At 38.3% G+C, this 25,362-nt stretch overlaps 1 protein-coding gene and 1 pseudogene across 1 annotated transcript; one reads left to right on the top strand and one right to left on the bottom strand.

Annotated features, from left to right (window-relative positions):
- Positions 1-2,008: 2,008 nt before the first annotated feature.
- On the bottom strand, positions 2,009-22,816 carry LOC122068430 (annotated as a pseudogene).
- Positions 22,337-24,765, top strand: LOC122068424. Its single transcript, XM_042632277.1, has 2 exons — positions 22,337-23,660; positions 23,754-24,765. The coding sequence occupies exons 1-2, from the start codon at positions 23,292-23,294 to the stop codon at positions 24,012-24,014; spliced, it is 630 nt and encodes a 209-aa protein (XP_042488211.1). The 5' UTR covers positions 22,337-23,291; the 3' UTR covers positions 24,015-24,765.
- Positions 24,766-25,362: the final 597 nt, after the last annotated feature.

A 25,362-nucleotide genomic window follows, 5' to 3' on the forward strand; every position in this document is an offset into this window, starting at 1 on the left:
AGAGTTATTAATAATTAAAGTAATGGGTTAATTTTTAGGGTCCATCCAAACAAACCCTAAGGTCTCTTTTCTGCTGGACTATAAATACTTAATAATAGCCCTAAATCTCATTAAGCTCTGCTGTTACTGCTAAGAAGCAAGAGGAAGAAGAAGGAAAAGAGAAGAAAAAGAAGAAAAGAGAAGGAAAAGAGGGAAGAAGAAGAAGTGGAAGCAGAGCTCATGTACCTTAGGCAACTACTGGACATCCCTACACTCAGGTAAGTCCTACTTCTGTAATGATTTGACGAATTCGGGTAGCTTAATAGGATTAATAGGTTAGGGTTAGGGAATTCATAGACTTAGTAACTGAAATTGAGTTCCTAACTATTGAACTCAATACCCTATAGAGGAAACCCTAATTGTTATTGGGTTTAGGGACTCAATTTGAAGTAAATCTACACCTATGAACCCTAGACATAGGGCTTTCAATGTTCAAGTGAAATTCATGCAAACTAGGACTAAATTAAGGTTCTATATGGTCAGGATTCTGCAGCAGAGTGGAGGTGGAATTTTATTTGGTTTTAGATTTGGGAACTGGGAATAATTCATCTAAATTCTTCCCTGTAACCCATTATTGGACTTAATTGGAATTGGAATTGAAATGTTGTTACTGTATTCCACTCAATTGACTCTAATTGGGTGATGAATCTTGGGGAAAATGGGTTCAACCCTTCAACTTACCCAATTCAAGTTTAATTCTGAAATTTTTTTAGGCATTGGGTGTATTAACCTAGGTTCAACTAATTGAATCCTAAAATGGGACAATTAGGAAACCCACACACCCACATGACTCTATTTTATCTATGTTAAACAATAGCATACGAATGGGAGTCCAATTTTGAACCTGGAGAATTCAGTAATAGAGTTGGCAATACTAAACACTCTGCAAACAGGCACCAGTATATGCGAGCGGCCGGCCGGTGGGTATAAAATTGACCTGCTGGTGGGAGTTTTAGTACCCCACTTGTCCCTTACTTCTACTGTGGATACCTCATCCATATATGGGACCTCCCTATGTTTAATTTATGACGATGGTCCTACTAGGAAGGAGTACTCTGATGGGGGAGACTGTGTAGTAAACTAAGTGTGAAAAGGGGTCCTAGGACATGAGATCTAGAATTTGCAAATATGTTTATTTATTAATATAAATATCTACGTCATAAAATTAGCCTAAATCATCGATGAGGATACGAAACCTGATCTTGGGAATTTACCGCACCAGTGATTTGGGTATCAAGGTGAGTGGGTGTTGATCCTTAATTTATAGAATGTTTATATTTTATTTTCTGCATGTTATACATGCATGATGAATGGTTTCATTTTTTTGTGTTACTATTATTATAATCTATTGACTGAGATATTTGGAAATGGATAATGTGGACGTAAGACAGGTAAGACGGGACACGGGAGGGTCAAAAGATGAATTTTGGAACAGTGTGTCTAATGTTTGTATTATGCGTATGATTGATGGATGGATTATATCATATAAAAGGTTTGTAGGCTAGGACTTATCATAACAAGTTCTACAACCCCTTGTCAGTAGGGGTGAGGTACTGACTAATTTCATTACGTGGTTGTCTGATCAGCAATGCACTTTTGGGGTACAACGTACTGTACCTAGTGACAAATTGCAATAGGTACGACATATTGTACATTGGACTTCTGAGGTTATTAACTTAGGGGTTGGTTGGGGGAAGAGGTTCTTCCCAAGACTGTTGATTTCTACCTAGAACTAGCTTGTACTTCTAGAGCCTGATGTACTAGGGACGAGATACCACCAACGTTGCGTAGCACTAAAATCACTATTATGGACCTAGTAATGGAATATAAAGTAGTGTAGCCAAATGAACTCATGAACATCATAAAAGATGTGGAGCATGCATTGCATCATTTGTATCGTATTTGCTTTCTTGCCCCCACCCATCATTGAGCATGTGGAGTTCACCCCATTTATTTATACTCTTTTTAGATGGAGAGGCTATTGAGTTGCCAGGTACTAATGTTGATCCTTCGGGAGTTGCATTGGACCCTTTGGCAGTTATTCTAGATGCCAAGGCAGAGCATGGACCTTACTATGGGTGTGATGATTGTGACTTTGGAGGCTAGAGTTATTGAGTGCCTCTAGATTGTCTTTTGTGTTATAATTATGTAAATATTCCACTATTGTATTATATACTCTGATGAGTGATGAATATGTATACTTTGGAGATCGATTGTAATTCACCTTTTTGAGTGTAATATATGATCTCTATCATTTAGTGGACATTGGACTTATATATTTGATTTGTTATGTACATGATTTTAGTTATCTTGTGGTATTTGTGGTTGTTAGTTCCTCGCTTTGTGATCCTGGAGAGTCAAGTTGACAAGATACGGTAAGGTGTCCAGGGTCGCATGCCTTTGCTAGATAAAGCAGTGACAGGGTGGTATCAGAGCAATTGAGCTTGGACTGACTCACAAACACACAGATTATAGGTTTTTGCCAATGTCATAAGAATTATAATTAAAAGCTTCAAGATAAAGCATAAGTTTTAGAATATGCCCTAGGAGACTAGCCTAGGTATTAAAGTCGTTCACTAAAAATAGTGAAAGAGAATAAAAGGTGTATTTAGTTGGAAAATAAAAGAAACAAAGATGATAAAACAAATAATTGAAATATATAGTATTATGTTTTTCAAAGATACGTTATATATGTCAATTGAGCATGTTGTGTGATCAATTATATGCTGAGATATATATTGAGCTATTTGGGAATTTAATCATTTATTTATTCTATAAGAAAATTTCCAAAAACTTCAAATTGTGCTCAACCTCAGAATGATCCACAACAAAGAAAGAGAGGCCGAGTTAAAAGAGCCAATCCTAACCCTCTAATTGAGGTAGAAGCTGAGAGTGGAACTACGTATAGGATAGCATATCCTGAATCATTAGTGATGTAGGCCCAGCCAACATATGAAAAAGTCCAACCTAAGGTCTAGCATTTAGGTTTGATCCATAATGCAAATAAAGTCATTGATTAACCGAATTTAGAAATGAGAAAAAAAAATGAAAATGGATAGATTGGGTTGAAATGCAACCCTTCTAGTCTGATTGAAAGCTCAATCTCTTCAAGGATGGTTGTAACACACCTTGGTTTCATAAGAGGAACTCTTCAAGGTTCACAAGGAACTTGGAGCAACTTTGAAAATTTATTTGATTCAATTGTATTGTGTCCTTACAACTCAAAATGTGTCCTCTTTGTATAGGACTACAACATTTAACCAATGAGACTAAAACTATCTTTTAGACTTTCAACTTGTGACATGGACTAATCACAAAATACATAGAAAAATAAAAACTCGATAGAAAATCTAAAAATAGAAAAAGTAGTTAAGGTCTTCCATTTGTTGAAGTCTCCGATGCCTTGATGCAAGAGTTGAGATCTTCTAATGTATTGATGCAAGCTTTAAGTTTGTATTTTTCAATGTTAGCTCAAATGCCAAAATTGAGCTCACAAGTTGAAGAGTCAAAGGAGTTGAGGTGAAAATCCACTAAGGATGTGAAGGATGGAATGAAACTTCTTCAAGGTTTCAAAGGAATATTTCAATTGGAGAACCACAATTTGATTAATCAAATTCAGTTAAAAATTATGGATCAAACCTAAATGCTAGGCCTTAAGCTGGACTTCTTCATATGTTGGTCGGGCCTGCATCAATTAGTTGTACCTTTGCAATACATGTACCACCTCCTACCCCACCAATGATAATAGCTCAAGATGTGGCTGCCATTGTCATAAATATGAGACAAGGATTCCAGCAGAGTATCCAACAGAGTATGCAACAACAGAAGAGACAAGTGCAACAATAGTATAGGAAAATGATGAAAGAATTTGCTACTGCTATTCGTGCCAGAGATCCACTATTGTCACCTACTCCTGTGGCACCACCTGCATTCACATCACTTGCCCTTCCTATTCCTCCTATTGCACTAGTGCTTGGAACACCACTAATGTAATAGACTCTAGAAACACATCCAGTTGTATAGGTGTTGACTGATACCACTAAATTGATGGAGAAATTTTAAAAGTATTGGCCTCTTTATTTCAATGGTGTACCTCAGGATCCATTAGCACCTTCTAAATGGATAGAAGGAGTGGAGAAGGATTTACAGTATTGGGATGTACAGATGAGTAGAAAATCCTACGTGCCAGTTATCAACTGCAACATGAAGCTCATGCATGGTGGAGAGCTACCGAACCTAAACTGTTGGCCACACATCTTATCCCCACCTAGGAGCTGTTTGTAGAAATTTTCTTTGGGAACACTTTTCCTATGAGTGATAAAGACAAAAAGGAGGAAGAATTTATGGCTTTGACACAGGGGCCAAAGTTAGTTCTAATATATCAATAGCAATTTGAAGCTTTATATTATCTTGCACCAGCGCACATGAAAATGACAGGGCAAAGGCTAAAAAATTGAGAAGGGTCTAAATGCTAGTATTGGGGCTATGCTAATTGCTCATCAATTCCACACTTATGCAGAAATAGTACAGAAAAAAAATCCAATTAAAGATAAGTAAAGGGAAAATTATCAAGTCCAGGCAGCCAAGAAAGCAAGGACAATGATTGGTTGAAGAGGTTATGGAAGACTAGTGAGGGGAGCTACATCTACCTCCTCTGTACTTGGGAAATTTGAAGCAATCCAAGCATCGTCACAGCCCCGGCCAGGAGCAATGATAGCCCATCCTGTAGCTTTGAGATATTATGTACGTAATCAACTGGGTCATTTTCTAGATATTGTCCCCAAAGGAAACCGGAAGAACCTCATGTGACATCTTCAACACCAGCAATAAGGAAACCACCAATGCAAGGAAAAGTATTTGCCTTATTAGTAGAAGAAGTAGAGACCACTACAGGAGTTGTCACAGGTACATTGTTGATTTCCATGATGCGTGTACATGTGTTATTTGATTCTGGTGCATCTCACTCCTCCGTGTCATCAAAATTTGCTACAAATTTGGGTATGAAACTGAAAAACTTGGCACATAAGTTAATGATTAATACACGTACTGGTTGTATTGTGGACCTAGAAGATGTGTATGAACCCTGTTTGACTCAAGTATGTGGCCAGAAGATGATAGCTCATTTGTTATGGCTAGATATGAAAGATTTTGATGTAATCCTAGGAATGGATCTTTTTAGCTTACAGAGCTTGTCTCTTATGTGCACAAAATAGTCTTCAAACCTTGTGATGGGGATGAACTTACTTTTCAGGAACATAAAGCAAATAAAGCAAGAAAATTGATATTTCTTCTAGTCAAGTTCAGAAATGGCTTGATTAAGGTTGCAAAGCATACCTAGCTTACACAATGGATACTACAAAGAAAGCTACATCATTAGAGGAATTAGAAGTAATAAAAGAATTCCCTGATGTATTTCTTGAAGAATTATGTAATGTGCCTACGAATCGAGAAATAGAGTTTTGTATTGATTTGATACTAGGAGTTGCACATGTATCTAAGGCTCTATACCGGATGGTACCTTCAGAATGGAAGGATTTGAAAGAGAAATTACATGACCTGTTGAAAAAAGAATTAATTAGACCCACTGTATCTCCTTGGGGAGCCCCAGTCTTATTTGTGAAGAAGAAAGATGGTTGTATGCAGATGTGTATTGATTATTGGGAATTGAACAAGTTAACTATTAGGAATTGATATTCATTACCTCGTATTGATGATCTTTTGATCAGTTGCAAGGTGCCGCCACATTTTCCAAGATTGATTTGAGGTCTGGATATCATCAGTTGAAAATAAAAAAGGTGACATACAGAAGACAGCCTTGGGCACTATGAATTTGTGGTTATGCCTTTTGGGTTGACTAATGCACCAACAACTTTTATGAGGTTGATGAACAGGTTATTTCATGATATGTTGGATTAGTATGTAATTTTTTTATTGATGATATTTTGATTTATTCTGAGAACAAAGAAGATCATGCAATCCATTTGAGGTCTATGTTACAAAGACTAAGGGCGAAACAGTTATATGCAAAGTTCAGTAAGTGTGAATTTTGGCTTTCACATGTGATTTCCTTGGGGCATATTGTATCTACAAGAGGCATAGAATTGGACCCTAGAAAGGTTAAAGCAGTATTGGACTAGGAATCACTAACATTTTTTAGGAGGACCCAGAAAGCTTCTATAATCTTCTCATACCACCTACTGATGATGGGTTAAGGAAGATAATAAATGCTATTAATATAGGAAGACAAAAGAACCCTGTTTTTGCATTCAAAGCCGGTGTCTTATATTTCCAGAACAAGTTGTGTGTTCCAATGGATGAGAAACTATTAGAACTAATAATGAGTGAAGCTCTACTCCATATTCTGTGCATCTTGGTAGTACTAAAATGTTTAAGGATCTGAAGAAGTTATATTGGTGGTATGATATAAAGATTGAATAAATAGCAGATCATGTGGCTAAGTGTATGAACTGTCAGATGGTAAAAGCAGTAAACAAAGACCCCATGGATTTTGAAACATATTCCTGTACCAGACTGGAAGTGGGAGCATATCACTATAGATTTTGTGGTTAGACTACCAAGAACCAGGAAGGACAATGATACCATTTGGGTTATTGTTGATCGATTGACCAAGGTAGCACGCTTCATTCAAATGAATATATCTCACTCTATGGAAAAGCTAGTAGTATAGTTGTATGTTGATAATGTGGTTAGATACCATGGAGTGCCTATTAGCATTGTCTCTGATCATGACTTCCGATTTACTTCAAAATCCTATAAATGTATGCAAAAAGCAATGGCCACTAAGCTAACATTTAGCACAATTTTTCATCCATAGATAGATAGTTAGTCAGAAATAACAACCCAAATTTTAGAGGACATGTTGAGAGCCTATGCTCTGGATATGCACTACAGCTGGGATGAACATGTATCCTTGATTGAGTTTTCCTATAATAATAGTTATCAAGTAACCATTGGCATGACACCTTTTGAAGCATTGTAAGGCAAGAAGTGCAGAACTCCATTATGCTGGGCTGAAGTTGGTGAGAGTAGGATCTTGAGCCCAGAACTAATACAAGCTACATGAGATAATGTAGATCTGATCACAGAAAGAATTAGAATAGCACAATTGAGGTAGAAAATAATGCAAATAACAAAAGAATACACCTGAAGTTCAATGTGGGAGACAATCTTTTTGAAGATCTCACCAGTTAAGGGTGTAAAGGGATTTGGCAAGAAAGGAAAATTAGCCCACGATATTTGGGAGCATTTGAGATATTGGATCGAATTGGTTCAACAGCTTACAAATTAGCACTATCCCCAGAACTGGAAAAGTTTCACATTTGAGATATTGGATTGAATTGGTTTAGCCTTTGGAGGCTGGAGTTATTTAGTGCCTCAAGATTGTATTTTGTGTTGTAATTGTGCAAAATATTCCACTACTGTATTATATACTCTGATGATTGATGAATAATGACACTTTATAGGATAACCTAGAGGGAGATGAATAGCTTATCACTAGTGAATTTTGCCTCTTTTCAATTTAGAACTATATTTTGTGAATTCTTAAAATGATGTGTAATAATATGAGCAAACAATTCATAAATGATAATCAAACAAAATAGAGACAAAAAATTTGTAATGGTTCAACTCCTGGAGTCTATTCCACTCCAGTCGAGATCACCTTGAGGGTTCCACTAGTATTTTCCTTTCAACACAATAGGTGGGAAAATTTACCCTTACAAATATTTTTCAAGGATGAGATGCTCCTTTATAAAATCTCTTTAGAAGAAAAGAGGTTCTTTTGTAAAATCCTATGTACGGTCTAGACTAATACACATCTACAATGCTCAACCTAGAGTAATGCCAAAAATGCAATAAATGAGTAATTGAAATTTTTTGCCTAGGAAGGAATGTGTCAATACCCTTTGTTAAATTTAAAATGATATGAATAAATACATTTGAGTCTCCTTATGTGCTTCACTTGCTGAGAGTGAGGAGGAGATAGTTGGTGTGAAGGAAAATGAGTGAGATTGCTTTTAAATTTCGATTGGAAGTGCTTGATCTCACTAGGACTTGAGCTAGAGGATCTTGAATGTTAAATAATGATCTAAATTGAAGTAGTTGAAATATATTCAATGACGAATAGTGCTCTAAATGTAGGTATCTTAATAGTATCACTAGTGCAGTCATGTTTATGGTTGAGAATGAACTCATGGTAAGAGTTCGTCTAATTACTTAGGATGCCACTGTTTACAGATGAGATACTCTATGCATTAGCAGCCATATAAGACTTTAATCGCACCTATGCTTATGTACCCTCTCCCACTAGTATACCTGCGGTGACACTAGAATGCTTACCCGTCCTATATCTCTATCAGGATCAGGAAAAATCATAGAAATCAGATTTAGATTCTAATGCTGATTGATTATAAACTCACCAATATGCTTGTTGAACCTATAAGGTTTTAATCATGTATTTTGTTTTTGGATATGAAAACCTCATGTGATATGTGTTTGGATGTTTTAACATGTTTGTTTATGTGTTAAAAGAAAGATGAACCCAAGACTTTTAAGTTGAAATATTGATGGAAGAAATGACATGTTGATTGAAGAAAAGAATGTTGAATGGGCATCCATGAAGAAGCTACAAAATTCTGTGATAATAAAGATTAAAGAACTGAAAGTTACATCAAGTTGAAGAATCTTTCATGACATATGATTGGTTTATATTTTGATATTCATGTAACCTTGATGTTAATGCCCATAAGATGAAAAACCAAAGTAAGAATTATATAAAGGCCTAAATGCAAGAAGCTAGGAGTTTTAACTTAGAAAAATGTCTAAGTATATTATTCATGGACTTCCATATGTAAGTGAAAAACATAAAAACATTCGAGCTTAAAGAGAGATCAAAAATCAAACTAAATTATATTGTACAGACAATCATGCTTAATGTTTTGTATTTATAGATGTCTTGATGGACTTTCCATGTTTCGTGTTCATGAAACCTAATTCTATTAATTTATACAGTAATTCATTTTGGTTTATCATCTTTTTCTAGCCGATCTCAATGTATGTGTTTTTTTTTTATGGATTGCCATTTCAAGTAATGCTCCTACTGGACTTGTTATGTGAAGAAAGTTTTTGCTTCCCTATTCCATGGATTTTCGTGGAAGTACCTCCGTGATGAGGCAGAGAACTTAGCTACCAAAAGAAAAAAAATTTCTCTAAAGTCATGAATGATAACTTTCGTAGGGTTATTATGATGGACTTCAAAAAAGGGGAGGAAGATAATCATGCAGAGCCTTACGCATTCCCTCATTCCTTTTGTAGAGTTATTATGATAGACTTTAAATTCCCGCTTTTCTAATTGTCTACTATGCTACTCTGACAAAATTCCCATAAAGTCAATGGCAAGGAACACTAGACTATCTGCATTCCTATTTTTCCCTTTCCTCCAGATAATAGGGAAAAAAATATAGTGCCCCATCCAAAATTTCCAATGGTAAGGAGGTTTCCCTTCCCCCTAGGATGGGAACTGAAGTGTGTGTGATCACCGACGACCGGGTTGTTTTGGATCCTTTCAGTTGGCTCACTTGTCCTATATTTAATCACTTAAAAAGACTCCTGACAAACTTCTTCTCTGCATGGTTTTTTCTTTTCACTTTCGGACTAGTTCGCATTGTGTTTTTACATCAATAGAAAATGAAATTTTAAGAAAATAGAAATGATATATATGCTGAAAATTCATTGGAAGTTAAGTGACTTTTAAATAGAAACAATAATTGGTGGCAAATAAAGCAGGAATTGGTATGAATAATGAATAACTTACACAAAGTGGAAAGATAGATATCCAAGCATTGGGATAATATAAAAACTTTTTTTTTTTTTACAATGAGGTCATGTACCATAAATTCAGCTCATACCAAAGAATTCATTGACATAATCGGTCCCAAATGTCAATGTTAGCTGCCCTAGTTTTCCAATGTTTGCACAAGTTTCTCCCTCAATTTTCTAAAATCTTAAGTTAAATAGCAAGAAATGAAGCATCCAACTAAGGATTTTGATTGGAGCTAGTCGTCCTCTTTAATGAGTTCACAGGCACGAGCACCAAAATCACAAAATCAATTAAACACCTGTGTGTTTGTGAAAACTAAGTAAGGTGTTGTAAGTAAGGTATTAGTCTGGGTAAATACCTCGTAAACTTCCATGATTGGAAATTATCTTTTTGGCCACTAAATTAGTAGTTATATCTTAGGACTTTCAAGCAATCTGAAAATTCCTATGGCGTTTGAATCTGCATATGGATTAACCTCCTCCTACATGCAAAATCACTTCTGATTCAGTTTTTAGATGTCCACAACAAGAAATTATATACTTTACAAACTTACACTTAAACAAATGCTCTCAGCAACTTCCCCACGCACAACCAACGAGATGTTGAAGGAAATTATCTACTCAAGCCAACAAAAACACCAGTGTGTTAAATTTTCATGAACATGATTTACTATTCTCATTGAATGTCAAAAGGAATAACAATTCTGGAGGGTAACAAGAGAAGACGAATCCAAGGTCCAGATTTATATAGGGTATCTTTTATTGTTCTTTAAATTGGTTCAGTAGTGTGGATGTCTCATTCTACTGATGGCATTGTCAAAGGTGGAATTTGTGCATCTCCTTCTCTTCCTGTTGTGAGGGTAGGGTAGCTTGCTCTCCCTCATTTGATGTCTCATATTTGTTCCATTCTCTTTTTTCATATTTAATAAACATGAATTTTTAGCAAAAATAAAGAGAAGATGAATCCATAGAATATTATTATTGATTAAACAAAAGCAAAAGGTTAATAGGAGTCTATAATTCTTCGATAAAATGCCTATTTGAAATCAAAAATTGCTTTCAGGAAAGGTAGGGTATTTGATATCTCAAGATGGTGATTCTATGGCCTTTTTTTTTTTAATGAAATATTTAAAGTGAAAAGAGGTTAAAATATATATTTTTTAATACTTGAAGGAAATAGAGAGAAAAATAGACAATTTAGATAATCTACATTGCATCCAAATGGAATGAATGGAGAAGAGTAAAAGAGGAAGCTATGGTGGTAAGCTGTCATATGAAATTGTAAACTTAAAGAAACCAAAAATTTTAAATGATAAAACATTCAGAAAATCTTGTTGTAACCAAGGTTGGTGAGAAAGAGTCATAACCTTACTTTTTTGGCCCTTTGAGTATAGTACACTTTTTTTCAACAAGGGTATATCTTGTCATTTCACATGCTACAAAAAAATATGCCTCTTTTAATAATGACATAATGACAAGTCGCTTTAAAAGAAAAAAAAAACTCTTTATTACCCCTACATTAAATAACTTCTGGGAATAAGACAAGGGATAATCAAAAGGAGTTTACAACTTCTCACTCACCATTTTGATGACCACAAGATGCACCCTAAAATATTACCCAATCAAATTGTAAGGAAACTTAGTGAACATTGGTAAACACTAATTTTTCAATGTTTAAATTGAGATACTTGAAAGACTGTCAACCACAAGATAATGGTATCTCCATAAGTGATATAATGACTCTTAATGGGGGATACCTAAATCAGTGCATACAATTTTGTCCCGAAATGATATACATATACAAAGTGGAAAATTATTAGACGATGAACTGAAAATAACCAAATATATAACATCTGAATATTCAAATTTATTTCAGCCAATCAAACTATGATTATATATAAGTTGTTTCTACATGTATCCTAAGGGTTTTAACTTTGATTATCATTCATTGATAATTTTCTATCAATAGTGTACATTATGTACCTAGCAATAATATTTTGATTGCCATCTTGGATCTTCAAAAGAATACATAATGATTTCCATTAGGCATTAGTACAATCATAACCTCTTAATGAAATCCCAATACTGTTGAGGCATAACTGGTGATCCGAGGTAAAGCTCATAAAATGTGTAAAAAAACTGAAGAAATCTAATTAATCTAAGAAAGGAATTACAGAAAATAATTTCAATTTATGTAGTATTCATCTTATAAATAATAACACACTTACACACCATATCCTTCGTAACCTCCCAAGGTGCAGTGATGCAGAATTGAGGCTAAACTAGGTTGAACCTTCAGGCAATCTCAACCGAGACGAACTAGATCCAATTTGATTTTTGGGATCAATAGAATATTTTAGGATTTACTTTATTTAAGAAATATTGAGTTATTTTATTTGGGAGGATGTATAATCTCTTACTTTGTGTAGTTGTTAGTCAATTAGGGTTGTGTAGTTGTTCGTCAATTAGGTAGTTACTAATTTGAGTTTTATTTCATTTCTAATTTTATTAGTTAGAATTGAGGAAGTAATTAAAAATTTCTATTTCAGTTTTAGATTTTAGTTAGGAAAGTTTTAATTTCAGTTTATTATATAACCCAATTTAGTATACAAATTTTGAATGATGAATTGAATTGAATGTTTCGGTGCCAGGTATGGTGCAAGACGTGTGACTCCTTTCCCCCTTGTGTGAATTCTTCTCCTCCCCTATAACTCTGAGTTCTCTTAGGGATTTCTCCCTTTCTCTACTGGCCCTCCATCAAGTGGTATCAGAGCCGAAGGATCTATCTCTTTCATTCTTTTTTCCTATTTTTATCTCTTCCCATTCTCTATTCTGATTTCTACCATGACCCCAAAAAAAAAAAAAAATAAAAAAAATAAAAAAAAAAATCCCTTCTACTCTATTGAAACACAATTCCCTTCGATCTTCCACTAAAACCCTACCACACATCCTTTCGTTTTTTCTCAAGAACTACCTAATCTGCTGCCCATTGCATTTTTTTTTTCTCTTAGTCCAACCTCCTCCCTATCCTAGGATTCTTCCAGGCAACAAAAAAGAAAAAGAATCAAAGCAGCAGCAGCAGAGAGAGAAAGAGAGAGAGAGAGGACAGAAGAAGAGAATAGAAGACGAGAAGAAGAGAAAGAGAGAACGAAGAAGAATAGAAGTCGAGAAGAGAGAGAGGAAAGAGATCCTTACCTGTGTACAAGTCATCCCCTTCACTCGGACCTCCATTGAAGTCACTGTTCCCTCTTGGTCTTCGATCGGAGCCCATAACCCCTCGTCTCTGCCTTCCCGAGCTCCCACCTTTGTTGTCCCATGCGCCAAAGGAAGACACGGCTCTGTGTGTTATCCATCATTGATCTCTTTCTCTTTGTTTTCAATTTTACCCCTATCTTCCCACCTTATTCTTAATTATCCTATCTTTATCCCATATTTTTCTTGTTCCAAGTTTACCCTTGTCCGTCCCTAAATGACATCCTTCTCTTATATCTTTATATTTGCACTTTTATAATTACAATTTTGCCATTGCCCTTATAAACTTCAGTTTATTTACCAATTTGCCACTCCTCTTATTTGAGCCTTATATTATTGTCATAGATTCCATTGTGTTCAAATTCCAAGTTCGTTTGCCAAATGAAAAATCTGCTCATTTATTAATTGATAAAAGATAACACGACAATTTTGTCTCACAATCTATGGTGGATATGTTGTCAAAGACCAGTCAGATTATTTTTGAGTCGGAGGATGATGTATTCGTTGAATTTTCTGTTTCTCATTATTATAATTGTGCTTTTTGTGAAGTGTTTGACTCTCCTTAATGCAACATTATATTGGTTCGATGTTGGTTGAAACAACGAGACGGCATTCTTGATCGTGACAATAATATGTGTACTCTCCAAGCTACCACATGCGTAAAAAATTTTCATGTATTGGCTAAGTCAAAGAAAGTGATACCCCCAGTACAACCACAATGCGAATCAAATGCATCAACACAAGTGAAAGACTGTCCTTTTATGGCACAGGTGATGACAACGAATGTGAGACAATCGTGGATCAAGTAATGAAGGACATCAATGCAGTGCCAATTGTTCACCATCATGAGTTCATTCTTTCCCATGATTTTTTGGACTTGGATGCACCTCCAGGACTTCACATCATGGATTTCATTCGTGATGTAGACAACGAGCAATTCACCCCCACTCGTGAGTTTTTATTGTTATCATTCTCTAAAACTCGTGAACAAGTTTTTCTTAACATTGGGGAATTGATACAGAATTGAGGCTGAACTGGTTGACCCTTTGGGCAATCTCAACCGAGACAAACCGGATTCGATTTGATTTTTGGGATCAATAGAATATTTTAGGATTTACTTTATTTAAGAAATATTGAGTTATTTTATTTAGGAGGATGTGTAATCTTTTATTTTGTATAGTTGTTAGTCAATTAGGGAGTTATTAATTTGAGTTTTATTTCATTTATAATTTTATTAGAAGTTGTTATTTCAGTTTTAGATTTTAATTAGGCAAGTTTTAATTTCAGTTTATTATATAAAGGCATGTTACCCAATTTAGTATACAGATTTTGAATGATGAATTGAATTGAATGTTTTGGTGCTGGGTATGGTAAGACGTGTGACTCCTTTCCCCCCTTGTGTGAATTCTTTTCTTCTCCTCTTCAACTCTGAGTTCTCTCAAAGATTTCTCCCTTTCTCTACCGGCTCTCCATCATGCACCCATGTTGACCTCATCAACATACCAGCATGCAAGCACACTAAGACTATGCTCATGCAGAAGCATAATTGGATATTGAGATCCTCTGTGCTTACTGCAAAGAGAAGCAAGTTTATTCCCGTTTCCTTAAGGGTTAAAACTAATCTTCATGGACCATATGCATATTAAACCACAATGACAACTACCTCTGGGATGGCTACCTCCCAGCAATGACCAATGTAATCAGAAGATACTAATGAAAAAATAAAGAATTAAGGGGTTTACCAAACAGTTTGGTCGCTATGGATACCCACAAGCAGAAAATCTCCTAGCTGCCTCAAATTTTTAAGGATCTGATCAGCATTAAAAGGGAAAAAACTGAGTCATACACAGAATAAGGAAATATAAATAGGTACTTGTAACCATATCTTTTTAAGCAGGAAGAGGAATGTTGCCAAGGTATACTTTTGCAAGGGCATTGCCAAGAAACATGGTAATGCAACCACCCAATTAGCATAGGGAGGCCTTTTAAAGTTTCAGAGAGCACCGTCTTATGTACATAATAAGTGCTACATTTCTAGCAATGTTATTCAACCATCGCTGCACCCATGGGCTATAATGGACACCCAGAACAAAAGGCGACAATGATAGATCGTTTGAGTGCTACAGAGTCCAGAATATCCATTTTTTTTCCAATTAAAATGAAGAAAAACTTCATTTCCCTCTGAATATGCAGCAAATCCCCCACCCCTATCGTACACCAATTTAAAGGAATTGCATCCACTTGTTAAACACAATTTCTGTATTTCACAGGACAGTAACCATGTATCTTACTTATTCAATAAAAACATTGCCACCAAGATTTTACCACTAACTCAATTCTGTTTCAAATTTAAGTTATTTAGGGAGAGACAAAGACAAAAGAAATCATTTTAAGACCCAGATAAGACCATCCAGTCATCCCAGATGACCAGTAATTTTCCATCTGAGATCATAAACAGATACACATCAAAATCAGCATGAAATCAGATGAACCAAAAATACCGGCAAGTTAAAACACACAACTAAACATAAAATCTTTGTTTAGAATTTTATTTTTGAGGGCCGTTTTCTAAACTCTCAAGTCTTGTTTCAGTCTCCCTGATCACTGCAGATCACCTTCATTGGTGATCAGCCCCATTCACCTGGTCAGACTCCAAACTATGTGATGCAGAGCATGGCTACAGAACATAAGCCAACAAACCATCACTTACGTCGGGACTGCCAAGTCTGAATTAGTAAAGCTGGCAACTATGCTTGTTGTAAAGTTTGAATATAGGCCCCACCCCAAGGCACAATGCAAGGTTCATCAACACAAGGTTCATCAACACAAGGTTCATGGAGATGAAACAATTTGAAAAAGAGTATTGAGGATGGAATTACATGTCCCGCATGAAACAGATCAAATGCACCATCAATATATACCACACGAGCATTGGGTGCAGGTCCCTAGAATTAGATAAAGTAAGCAAGGTATTAAATAAAACAAAAAAAAAAAAAGAAGAGTTTAATTTCCAAACCTTGGCACTTGTAAGGGTTTTCAAAGCACCCATGAATGCCCAAAAGGATAAAGCACGAATTTTCATAACCAAGATTAGTCTATAGTGCTTGGGGGGTGGGGCAGGTAATGGATAACCTTCATGTGTTGCACATTAAAAAGGAGTGTGATAACCAAAACAAGTCCTATTTGGAGTGGGGTTTTTAAATTTGAGACAGACAATTGCTATAACCATGGTTCCTAGAGTTTCATGAGAAGCTTTTAGTCTTCTTTTGCGGAAAATATTGAAATTGGAAGCTTTCTTGAAGTCTTTTGACAATAGAGATAGAATTTGAAAATTCTATTGGTCCTTTGCCACACTATAGAATTTCATATGGTTTTTAGATACCGATCTATTTTCTGCTAGGTAATTTCACTATACATGCTTTCAATTTCAGACCTGTGCAAATTGAGAGAAGGTTTCAGTTTTAAGGGGTTAAGACAGGGTTGGAGTAGGATCACGGAAAACCCACCCCACACAACCCGGCCCCTTTGTTATCACTACTTGCAAATGCAGTACATGATCAAACCTATCTGTAGAGCTGTAAGAATGTGAACATTTACTATTATCTTGTCTGGGATCTTCCTGCCCATTGAGTCATTTAAATGGTTTAGTGTCTGTATATCTTGGTACCATGGGTATTGAGAACTAGATTATACCTTCCAATTTGAAAATTGTACAATTCTTCGAGATGTAGGGAGAAAATGAGATATTTGGGCTCCATTTGGCAAAACTTTCCTTGGTTGGAGAGATTTTCATATCATGAGGTTGTCCAAACATGTTGGTGTACGATGTCTTGTATTCCGTCGCAATTTAATCCAGGGAGTACTAGTGCAGCACCTAGACAGGCAGGACGGTAGTCTCGCTAACCGGTTAGCGGACCGTGGGGGTTGCAAGGGGCCAGGAGGCCCCCTTGCATAGCAGGGGGTGTAGGGGGCGTAGCCCCCCACTCGAATTTTTTATTTGTGGGCAATTGTATACTTTCTGGATTAGGGTTTTTTTTTACTATATATTTGTAGCGAGGGTTTCTTTCTCTGTAATGCAAGCAATACTGAGAGGTGTCAGGATGAGCGTTGTAACCCTATTCTCCATTGATAGTAAAGCAGGATCTCATCTCATCGGGGACGTAGGCAACCTTGCCGAACCTCGTAAAATCCGTGTGCATTGTTTGTTTTGTTTTTTCCATTATCGTTTGCATCGTTTTAGGATTGCGTTTCTACAAATTAGTATCAGAGCTCTAGGTTTCCATTTTCTAAGGTTTACTATCACGATGGCAAGGAAAGGATCGAATGTCAAGTATGATATCAAGAGGTTTAATGGAAAGAACAATTTCACCCTCTGGCGTCAAAGGATGAAGGATCTTCTGATACAGCAGGGTTTGACGAAAACGTTATTGGGGAAGTCGAAGAAACCTACAAAAATTACTAACGAATATTGGAAAGAGATGGAGGAAAAGACAGTAAGTGCTATTCGATTAAATCTTTCTAATGATGCCTTACAATATGTTGTGGGTATCGAATCTACACCGCAGTTATAGACAAAACTTGAAAGCATCTACATGATGAAGTCCTTAATGAACAAGTTGTTCATGAAGAAGCAATTGTATTCTCTACAGATGGAGGAATGTACGGATCTATTAGAGCATCTTAACATGTTCAATCAAATCGTAAGTAAACTTGCAAATCTAAAAGTTAAGATCGAGGATGAAGACAAGGCGTTACTGTTGCTATCGTCGCTCTTAGAATCATATGATCACCTAGTAACTACTCTCTTGTACGGAAAGGAGACCCTTGAGATGGATGAAGCCGCAGCTGCCCTCATGTCCAATGATACAAGGAAGAAGCCCAGTAGTACGAAATCTCAAGGAGAAGGTCTTTTCGGAGGTGACAAGGAGCAGGAAAGAGGGAGATCAAATCAGAAGGGATCTAAGAAGAGTCGATCGAAATCAAAAGGGGCAAAGACAAAGGTCTCTTGTTACTATTACAAGAAGGAAGGTCATCTGAAGAGAGAGTGCTTGAAGAGGAAGGCGGACTTAAAGAAGAAATGTGTAGATAAGGCATCTGAGGAAGCTAGCGTGGCTGACAGTTCAGATGGAGATGATGGAGATGTATTCTCTATACCATTAGGTAAAAATCAACCTTCTGATTCTTGGATTTTAGATTCTGGATGTTCATATTACATGTGTCTACATAAGGATTGGTTTGATACATATCAATCATATAATGATGGGTCTGTCCTAATGTGGAATGATGCTCTATGCAAGACTATTGGGATAGGCACTATCAAAATCAAAATGTTTGATGGAATAGTAAAAACCTTAGCAGATGTGAGACATGTACCAGAATTAAGAAAAAACTTAATATCTTTGTGGGCACTTGACTCAAATGGCTGCAAGTACATAGCAGAAGGTAGAGTTCTCAAAGTTATTAAGGGTGTTATGGTTGTCATGAAGGGACAACTAACAGGAAACCTATACAGACTCATAGGGAGCACAGTTACAGGTCGAGCATCAATGACTACAGATGCAGTATTTAATACAGATGATACCTATCTGTGGCACATGCGATTAGGGCATATGGGAGAAAGAGGATTGATGGAGCTTCACGAAAGGAAAATGTTGAAGGGAGTGAAAACTTGTAAACTGAACTTCTGTAAGTATTGTGTGTTCGGGAAACAGTGCAAAGTTAGTTTCAAAACTGTAAAATATAAGAGTAAATGGGTGCTTGATTATGTACACAGCGATGTATGGGGTCCTTCAACAAAAAAATCTAAAGGTGGGGAAGAACACTTCGTGACCTTTGTTGATGATTACTCAAGGAAATTCTAGATCTACTTCATGAAGCATAAAAGTGAGGTGTTCACTAAATTTAAGGAATGGAAGGCTGAGGTAGAAAGAAAGACAGGAAAGAAAATTAAATACCTGAGAACAGATAATGGAGGAGAGTACACATACAAGCCGTTTCTAGAATTGTGCAAAGTTGAAGGGATTACACATCACTTTACGGTTCCAAAGACACCATAGTAAAATGGTGTAGCTGAAAGGATAAATAGAACACTTCTAAAAAGAGCTCGGAGTATGAGGCTGAATGTAGGGTTGAGCAAGAGATTTTGGGCAGAAACAGTGAACGTGGCATGTTTCCTCATCAATAGGTCTCCATCAAAGGCGATTAATTATATAATTCCTAAAGAGGTATGGATAGAAAAACTAGTAGATTATTCTATTCTAAAAATATTTGATTGTCCAGCCTATGTACATGTTGAGAGTGAGCAGCGTTCCAAGTTAGACTTAAAGTCTAAGCAGTGTATCTTTCTTGATTTTAAGAAAGGCGTAAAGGGATTCAAGTTATGGGATCCAAGTTCACAGAAAGTTATGGTTAGTAGGGACGTTGTGTTTGATGAGTCTCATATGGTGAAGTCAAATTACAATTCACAAGCAGTTGATGAAAATTAAGAAGGTTCTACTGTGCAGGTGGAGTTAGGTGAGTCAGAAACAACAAAAGAGAATGAGTCATCAAGTAACTTACTAGGACAACAAGAAGCAGTAGAAGTTCTCTATACTGTGGCAAAGGGTAAAGGGAAGCATACTCACAAAGCATCTGTGAGATATGGGTTTGAGAACATGGTTACCTATGCCCTCACTGTAGGTACAGGTGATCCATCTTCCTACCATGATGCTTTGAATGATGCATAATATGATAAATGGATGGCAGCTATGATGGAGGAAATAGAGTCTCAACAGAAGAACAAGACTTGGGAAATTATGAAAAAACCCAAGGGAAGAAAAATCATTGGGTGTAAATGGGTCTTTCGTAAAAAAAGAGGCAGCATCTGAGAAGGAGCGTGAAAGGTATAAGGCCAGACTTGTAGCCAAGGGCTATGCACAGAAGGAGGGGATAGACTACAATGAAATATTATCTCCAATGGTGAAACACACTTCGATCAGGGTACTACTTGTTTTGGTGGCCATGTATGATTTAGAGCTTGAACAACTTGATTTAAAAACTGCATTTCTTCATGGTGACTTGGAGGAACAGATTTATATGGAGCAGCTTGAAGGTTTCAAGGTGCAGGGAAAGGAAAATCATGTTTGTCTGCTTAAGAGGTCGCTTTATGGCCTTAAGCAATCTCCTAGTCAGTGGTACAAGCGCTTTGATTCCCACATGATGAAGATTGGCTACACAAAAAGTGAGTATGATAGTTGTGTTTATTATAAAGTGTCAAGTGATAATTCTATTATTTTGTTGATGCTTTATGTTGATGACATGCTCATTGCTACAAAGAACAAACATGATATAGTCTCTTTGAAGTCTTTGTTGAGTGTTAAATTTGAGATGAAGGATCTTAGTATTACTAAAAAGATCCTTGACATGGAAATCCTTAGAGATAGAAATATAGGTAAACTTTGGGTAACTCAGAAGAGGTATATTGAAAATGAGCTAGAGCATTTCAATATGAAAAAGGCTAAGCCGGTTAGTACTCCATTAGCTGGCCACTTCAAGTTATTTGAAAGGGAATGCCCTACAACACATGAGGAGGTGGATCGGATATCTCAGGTCCCTTATGCTAGCGCAGTTGGGAGTCTCATATATGCTATGGTTTGTAGCAGGCCGGATTTGTCTCATGTAGTCAGTGTTGTTAGCAGATACATGAGTAATCTAGGGAATGAGCATTAGAATGCAATTAAGTGGATCTTCAGATATTTGAGCAAGGCTAAAGATACAGGTGTTATGTTCAGTGGCAAGGGAAGTTCTACAGAATTGGCAGGTTATGTTGATTCTGACTATGCTAGTGATTTAGATAAGAGGAGGTCTACTACAGGTTATGTATTTATAGTGGTTGGTGGACCTATATCATGGAGGGCGATGCTTTAGTCTACAATTGCATTGTCCACTACAGAGGCAGAGTACATGGCGACAGTTGAGGCTATCAAAGAAGGAGTCTGGTTGGCTGGACTAGCTCGTGAGTTGGGGATGGAGCAAGGAGGTACAGTATTACATTGTGACAGTCAGAGTGCCATACATCTTGCAAAGAATCAGGTGTTTCATGCAAGGACAAAGCATATTGATGTGAGATTTCACAAGATGAGGGAGCTTGTGTCAGAAAGTAGTATTCACTTGAGAAAAATTCATATAGATCCCAATCCTGCAGATATGTTTACGAAGCCAGTTACTACAGAGAAGTTCGAGTCTGTTTGGACTTGATTAATATTGCTCATTGTTGAAGATAAGGGACGCACCAAACAAGTGCGGGTTTGTGCCTCTAATGAGGTACAAGGATAAAGACGTCTATAGGTTATCTTTATAAGAGGCTCGACAGAATTCAAGTCAAGGTGGAGATTGTTGGTGTACAATATCTTGTATTCCGTCGCAGTTTAATCCAGGGAGTACTGATGCAGCACCATGGGGGTTGCAAGGGGGGTAGGAGGCCCCCTTGCATTACAGGGGGTGTAGTGGGGTGCAGCCCCCTGCTCGAATTTTTTATTTGAGGGCAACTGTGTACTTTTCGGATTAGAGTTTTTTTCCGCTATATATTTGTAGCGAGGGTTTCTTTCTCTGTAATGCAAGCAATACTGAGAGGAGTGAGGACGAGCGCTATAACCTTATTCTCCATTGATAGTGAAGCAGGATCTCATCTCACCGGGGACGTAGGCAACCTTGTTGAACCTCGTAAAATTCGTATACATTATTTATTTTATTTTTTTTATTATCTTCTGCATCATTTTAGGGTTACATTTCTACACAAACAAAGATGTTAAGCCTTCAATGCGCTTGATCTGCTTGTAACGGCCTGCTTTCTTTGCCCGAGCATAAGCATCAGTTCCTTCTGGAAGTAGGCAAGGATCATCATCATGTACAATAATAGTCAATTTTAATGTTCACTGAATAGACTATACATCCATGAATTCTGATATGGCACAAGAAGAAAGAGAAGCGCAGGACACATCAGCTGAAGACGTGGCAGTACCTACTCATGCAATAACAAAGGCACGACGCCCCCAGCGACAAAGAAGACGCCCCACGATTCTGGATAGCTACGTGTAGGGGGCCATTGCATGTGGCCTCTGCCATTCTGTTAGGCTGAGATTCCATTTGTCATGTAAGTGTAACGGTCATTTGGCTGATTATATATAGGGGCAAATGGGTGTAAGAGGATAGAAATGAAAAATCCTTTTTCTCTTCTGTTCTTCTGGAGGTGACTGTCCACCAAATAGTGCTCTCCTTCGTGTACTGTTAGCTATCATTGATGCTTTCACTGAGATTGGTTCCATGGCCGACGGTACACGTTTTCATCACCTGGACGACTCCGTTAAGCACTTTAGCTAAACGACAGGGGCTCACAGTGAGCGGTTATATCTGATTCAAGCCACCATCGCCGACCAACAGCAGGCCTTCGCAGATCTAGCTCTGCGTTTGGCGGCCATGGATGGACGCCTCGAGCAGGCCCTGCTCCGAAACCAAGCTCCTCCGAATGTTAAGTTTGTCCACACCTGTCTCCTCTGGGTCGTCTCTCCCAGCTCCGACCAACTTAATCCAGGCGCGAACCGTTCGACTTGACTTTCCACGCTTCGACGGAGTTGATCGAAGCGGATGGATCTTCAAAGGTTAAAGGTTCAACTTCCGATGACCAAAGCCTATTGGTGGCGTCCTTCCACATGGACGGTCCCGCGCTCCAATGGTTCCAGTGGATGTATCAGTCAGCCCAGTTGTCCACATGGGGGGTCTTCACTAGAGCTCTAGAACTACGCTTCGGGCCCTCGGAGTTCGATGATCCACAAGCAACACTCGTGAAGCTCATGCAGACCACCACTGTAGCTGAATACTAGTCACGCTTTGAGATGTTCGCAAATCGGATCGACTGGATTCCTCTCTCCTTCCTTGTTAGTTGCTTCGTCTCAGGGTTGAGGGGTGATTTACGAAACGAGGTGATGGCATTTCGGCCTACCACCATGGCACATGCGGCTGGACTAGCTCGCTTACAGGAACCAAAGTTCCTCGAAGCTCGACGTTCCTTGCCTCGGCCATAGGTTTCTCGCCCGGCGCTGCTTCCCGCGCCTCAGTCTTCTTCGGCTGTGCAAGCACTGGCACCACCTCCTGGTCGTATTCCCATTAAACGTCTCACGCCAATTGAAATGCAACAAAGGCGAGAGAAAGGGCTCTATTATAATTGCGACGACATGTACGCTCCAGTGCAAACAGAACCGCCTGACGGTTCGATCGCCGACGACGCAGAACAGAACCCCTCCCCAGAGATGATGGCTACGTGTGAAATATCATACCACTCCTTAGTGGGAACTCAATCGCCGACCACCTTGCGCTTCACAGGTTACGTTGATGGCAAGGCAATTCAGATTCTGGTTGACGGTGGAAGAGCACACAACTTCGTTCAAAGCCGTGTTGCGCAGCACTTAGGCTTGGCAGTCGAAACCTCACCTAACGTTATTGTCATGGTGGGCAGCGGCAATCGATTGACCTGCGAAGGATTGGTGCCACAGTTGCAGGTAAAATTGGCTAACCACCCAATTCAAATTGATGCTTTTGTGTTACCCCTTTTCGGTGCAGATCTCATTTTGGGAGTACAATGGCTGGCACAGCTTGGACCGGTATTGTTCGATTACAGTAAATTGACGTTGGAGTTTGAGGAGAAAGGACAGCGTATCACGTTGGTGGGCAACTCTTCTCAGGTTCTGACTGAGTTACAATACCATAATGTCCGACGAGTTCTCGAGACAGGGGTCGTTGCCGCTCTGTTTCAGCTAGAGTTGCAGTCAGTAGAACAGGATCAGATGGGTGGCGATAATACGGAGATCCAATCACTACTGCAGACATATGAGCCGGTATTCGAGGGAAAATAATCCTTTGTTTTTCTCATCCCTGTTTTTCCTTGTTTTGCTACATCTAGAACGCGACACACGATACTTGGACAACTTTAAAACCAACGCACCAGATGTAATAATCCTCACCCAATCTTAACCGTTGGTCTCCTTGTTGTCCACGTGTCGCGTTATGAAGATAGCAAAATAAGGAAAAACAGAGGATGAGAAAAAACAGAGGATTTTGATCCTTATTCGAGACAAATCCAGGGCGGAAAATAATCCTCAACAGAGGATTTTGATCCCATCCGGGGCTGCCAGTTAATGTGCGACCTTACCGTTATCCTCATTTCCAGGAAAAAAGAAATAGAGTGTTTGGTTGCAGAGATGTTGGCGGCAGAAATCATCTGGCCAAGCACCAGTTCCTTCTCATCACCCGTCCTCCTCGTAAAAAAAAACAGAAGACACATGGTGTTTCTGTGTCACTACCGATCTCTTAATGCCGTCACCATAAGAGACCGCTTCCCCATTCCTACGGTGGATGAGCTGCTCGACGAGCTGCACGGGTCCAATTACTTCTCTAAATTGGACCTTCGTTCGGGGTACCATCAGATACGGGTGCGAGCCAAGGATGTTCATAAAACAGCATTCCACACCCATGACAGTCATTACGAGTTTCTTGTGATGCCCTTCCGCCTCACTAATGCTCCTTTCACGTTTTAGGCCACGATGAACTCGATTTTCCGTCTATACCTCTGACAATTTGTGCTCTTGTTTTTCGATGACTTATTAGTGTACAGTCCAAAATGGGAGATGGGACACCCACATGGCACATTTAAAGACGGTCCTACAAACTCTACCGGCGCAAGAGCTCTACGCCAAAAGATCCAAGTGCACGTTCGGCCCACGCTCTATAGAGTATCTGGGGCACATTGTTTCCTCTCAAGGGGTAGCCATGGACCCAAGTAAAGTCTCAGCCATGTTGAAGTGGCCAATTCCTAGATCCGTTCGGCAACTGAGGAGATTTTTTGGCCTTACGGGGTTTTATAGGCGGTTCGTGCATCGCTATGCACACGTGGCCAGCCCCTTAGCAGATTTATTAAAGAAGGGAGTCTTTGCGTGGACAACAGCTGCCCAGGCAGCCTTCGTAGATCTGCAACGACCGATGACCACCGCCCCGGTATTGACATTACCAGATTTTTCATTGCCTTTCATGGTGGAAGCGGATGCCTAGGGAGTGGGTATTGGGGCTGTTCTATCACAACAGGGACATCCTGTGGCATATTTTAGCAAGAAGCTATCTCAAAAAATGCAAGCTGCGTCCACATGAGAAATGTACGCCATTACACAATCCGTTTTGCCCTGACGACAATACCTACTTGGGCGGAAA

This window comes from Macadamia integrifolia, unplaced genomic scaffold (assembly GCF_013358625.1).
Source record: "Macadamia integrifolia cultivar HAES 741 unplaced genomic scaffold, SCU_Mint_v3 scaffold39, whole genome shotgun sequence".
Taxonomy (NCBI): domain Eukaryota; kingdom Viridiplantae; phylum Streptophyta; class Magnoliopsida; order Proteales; family Proteaceae; genus Macadamia; species Macadamia integrifolia.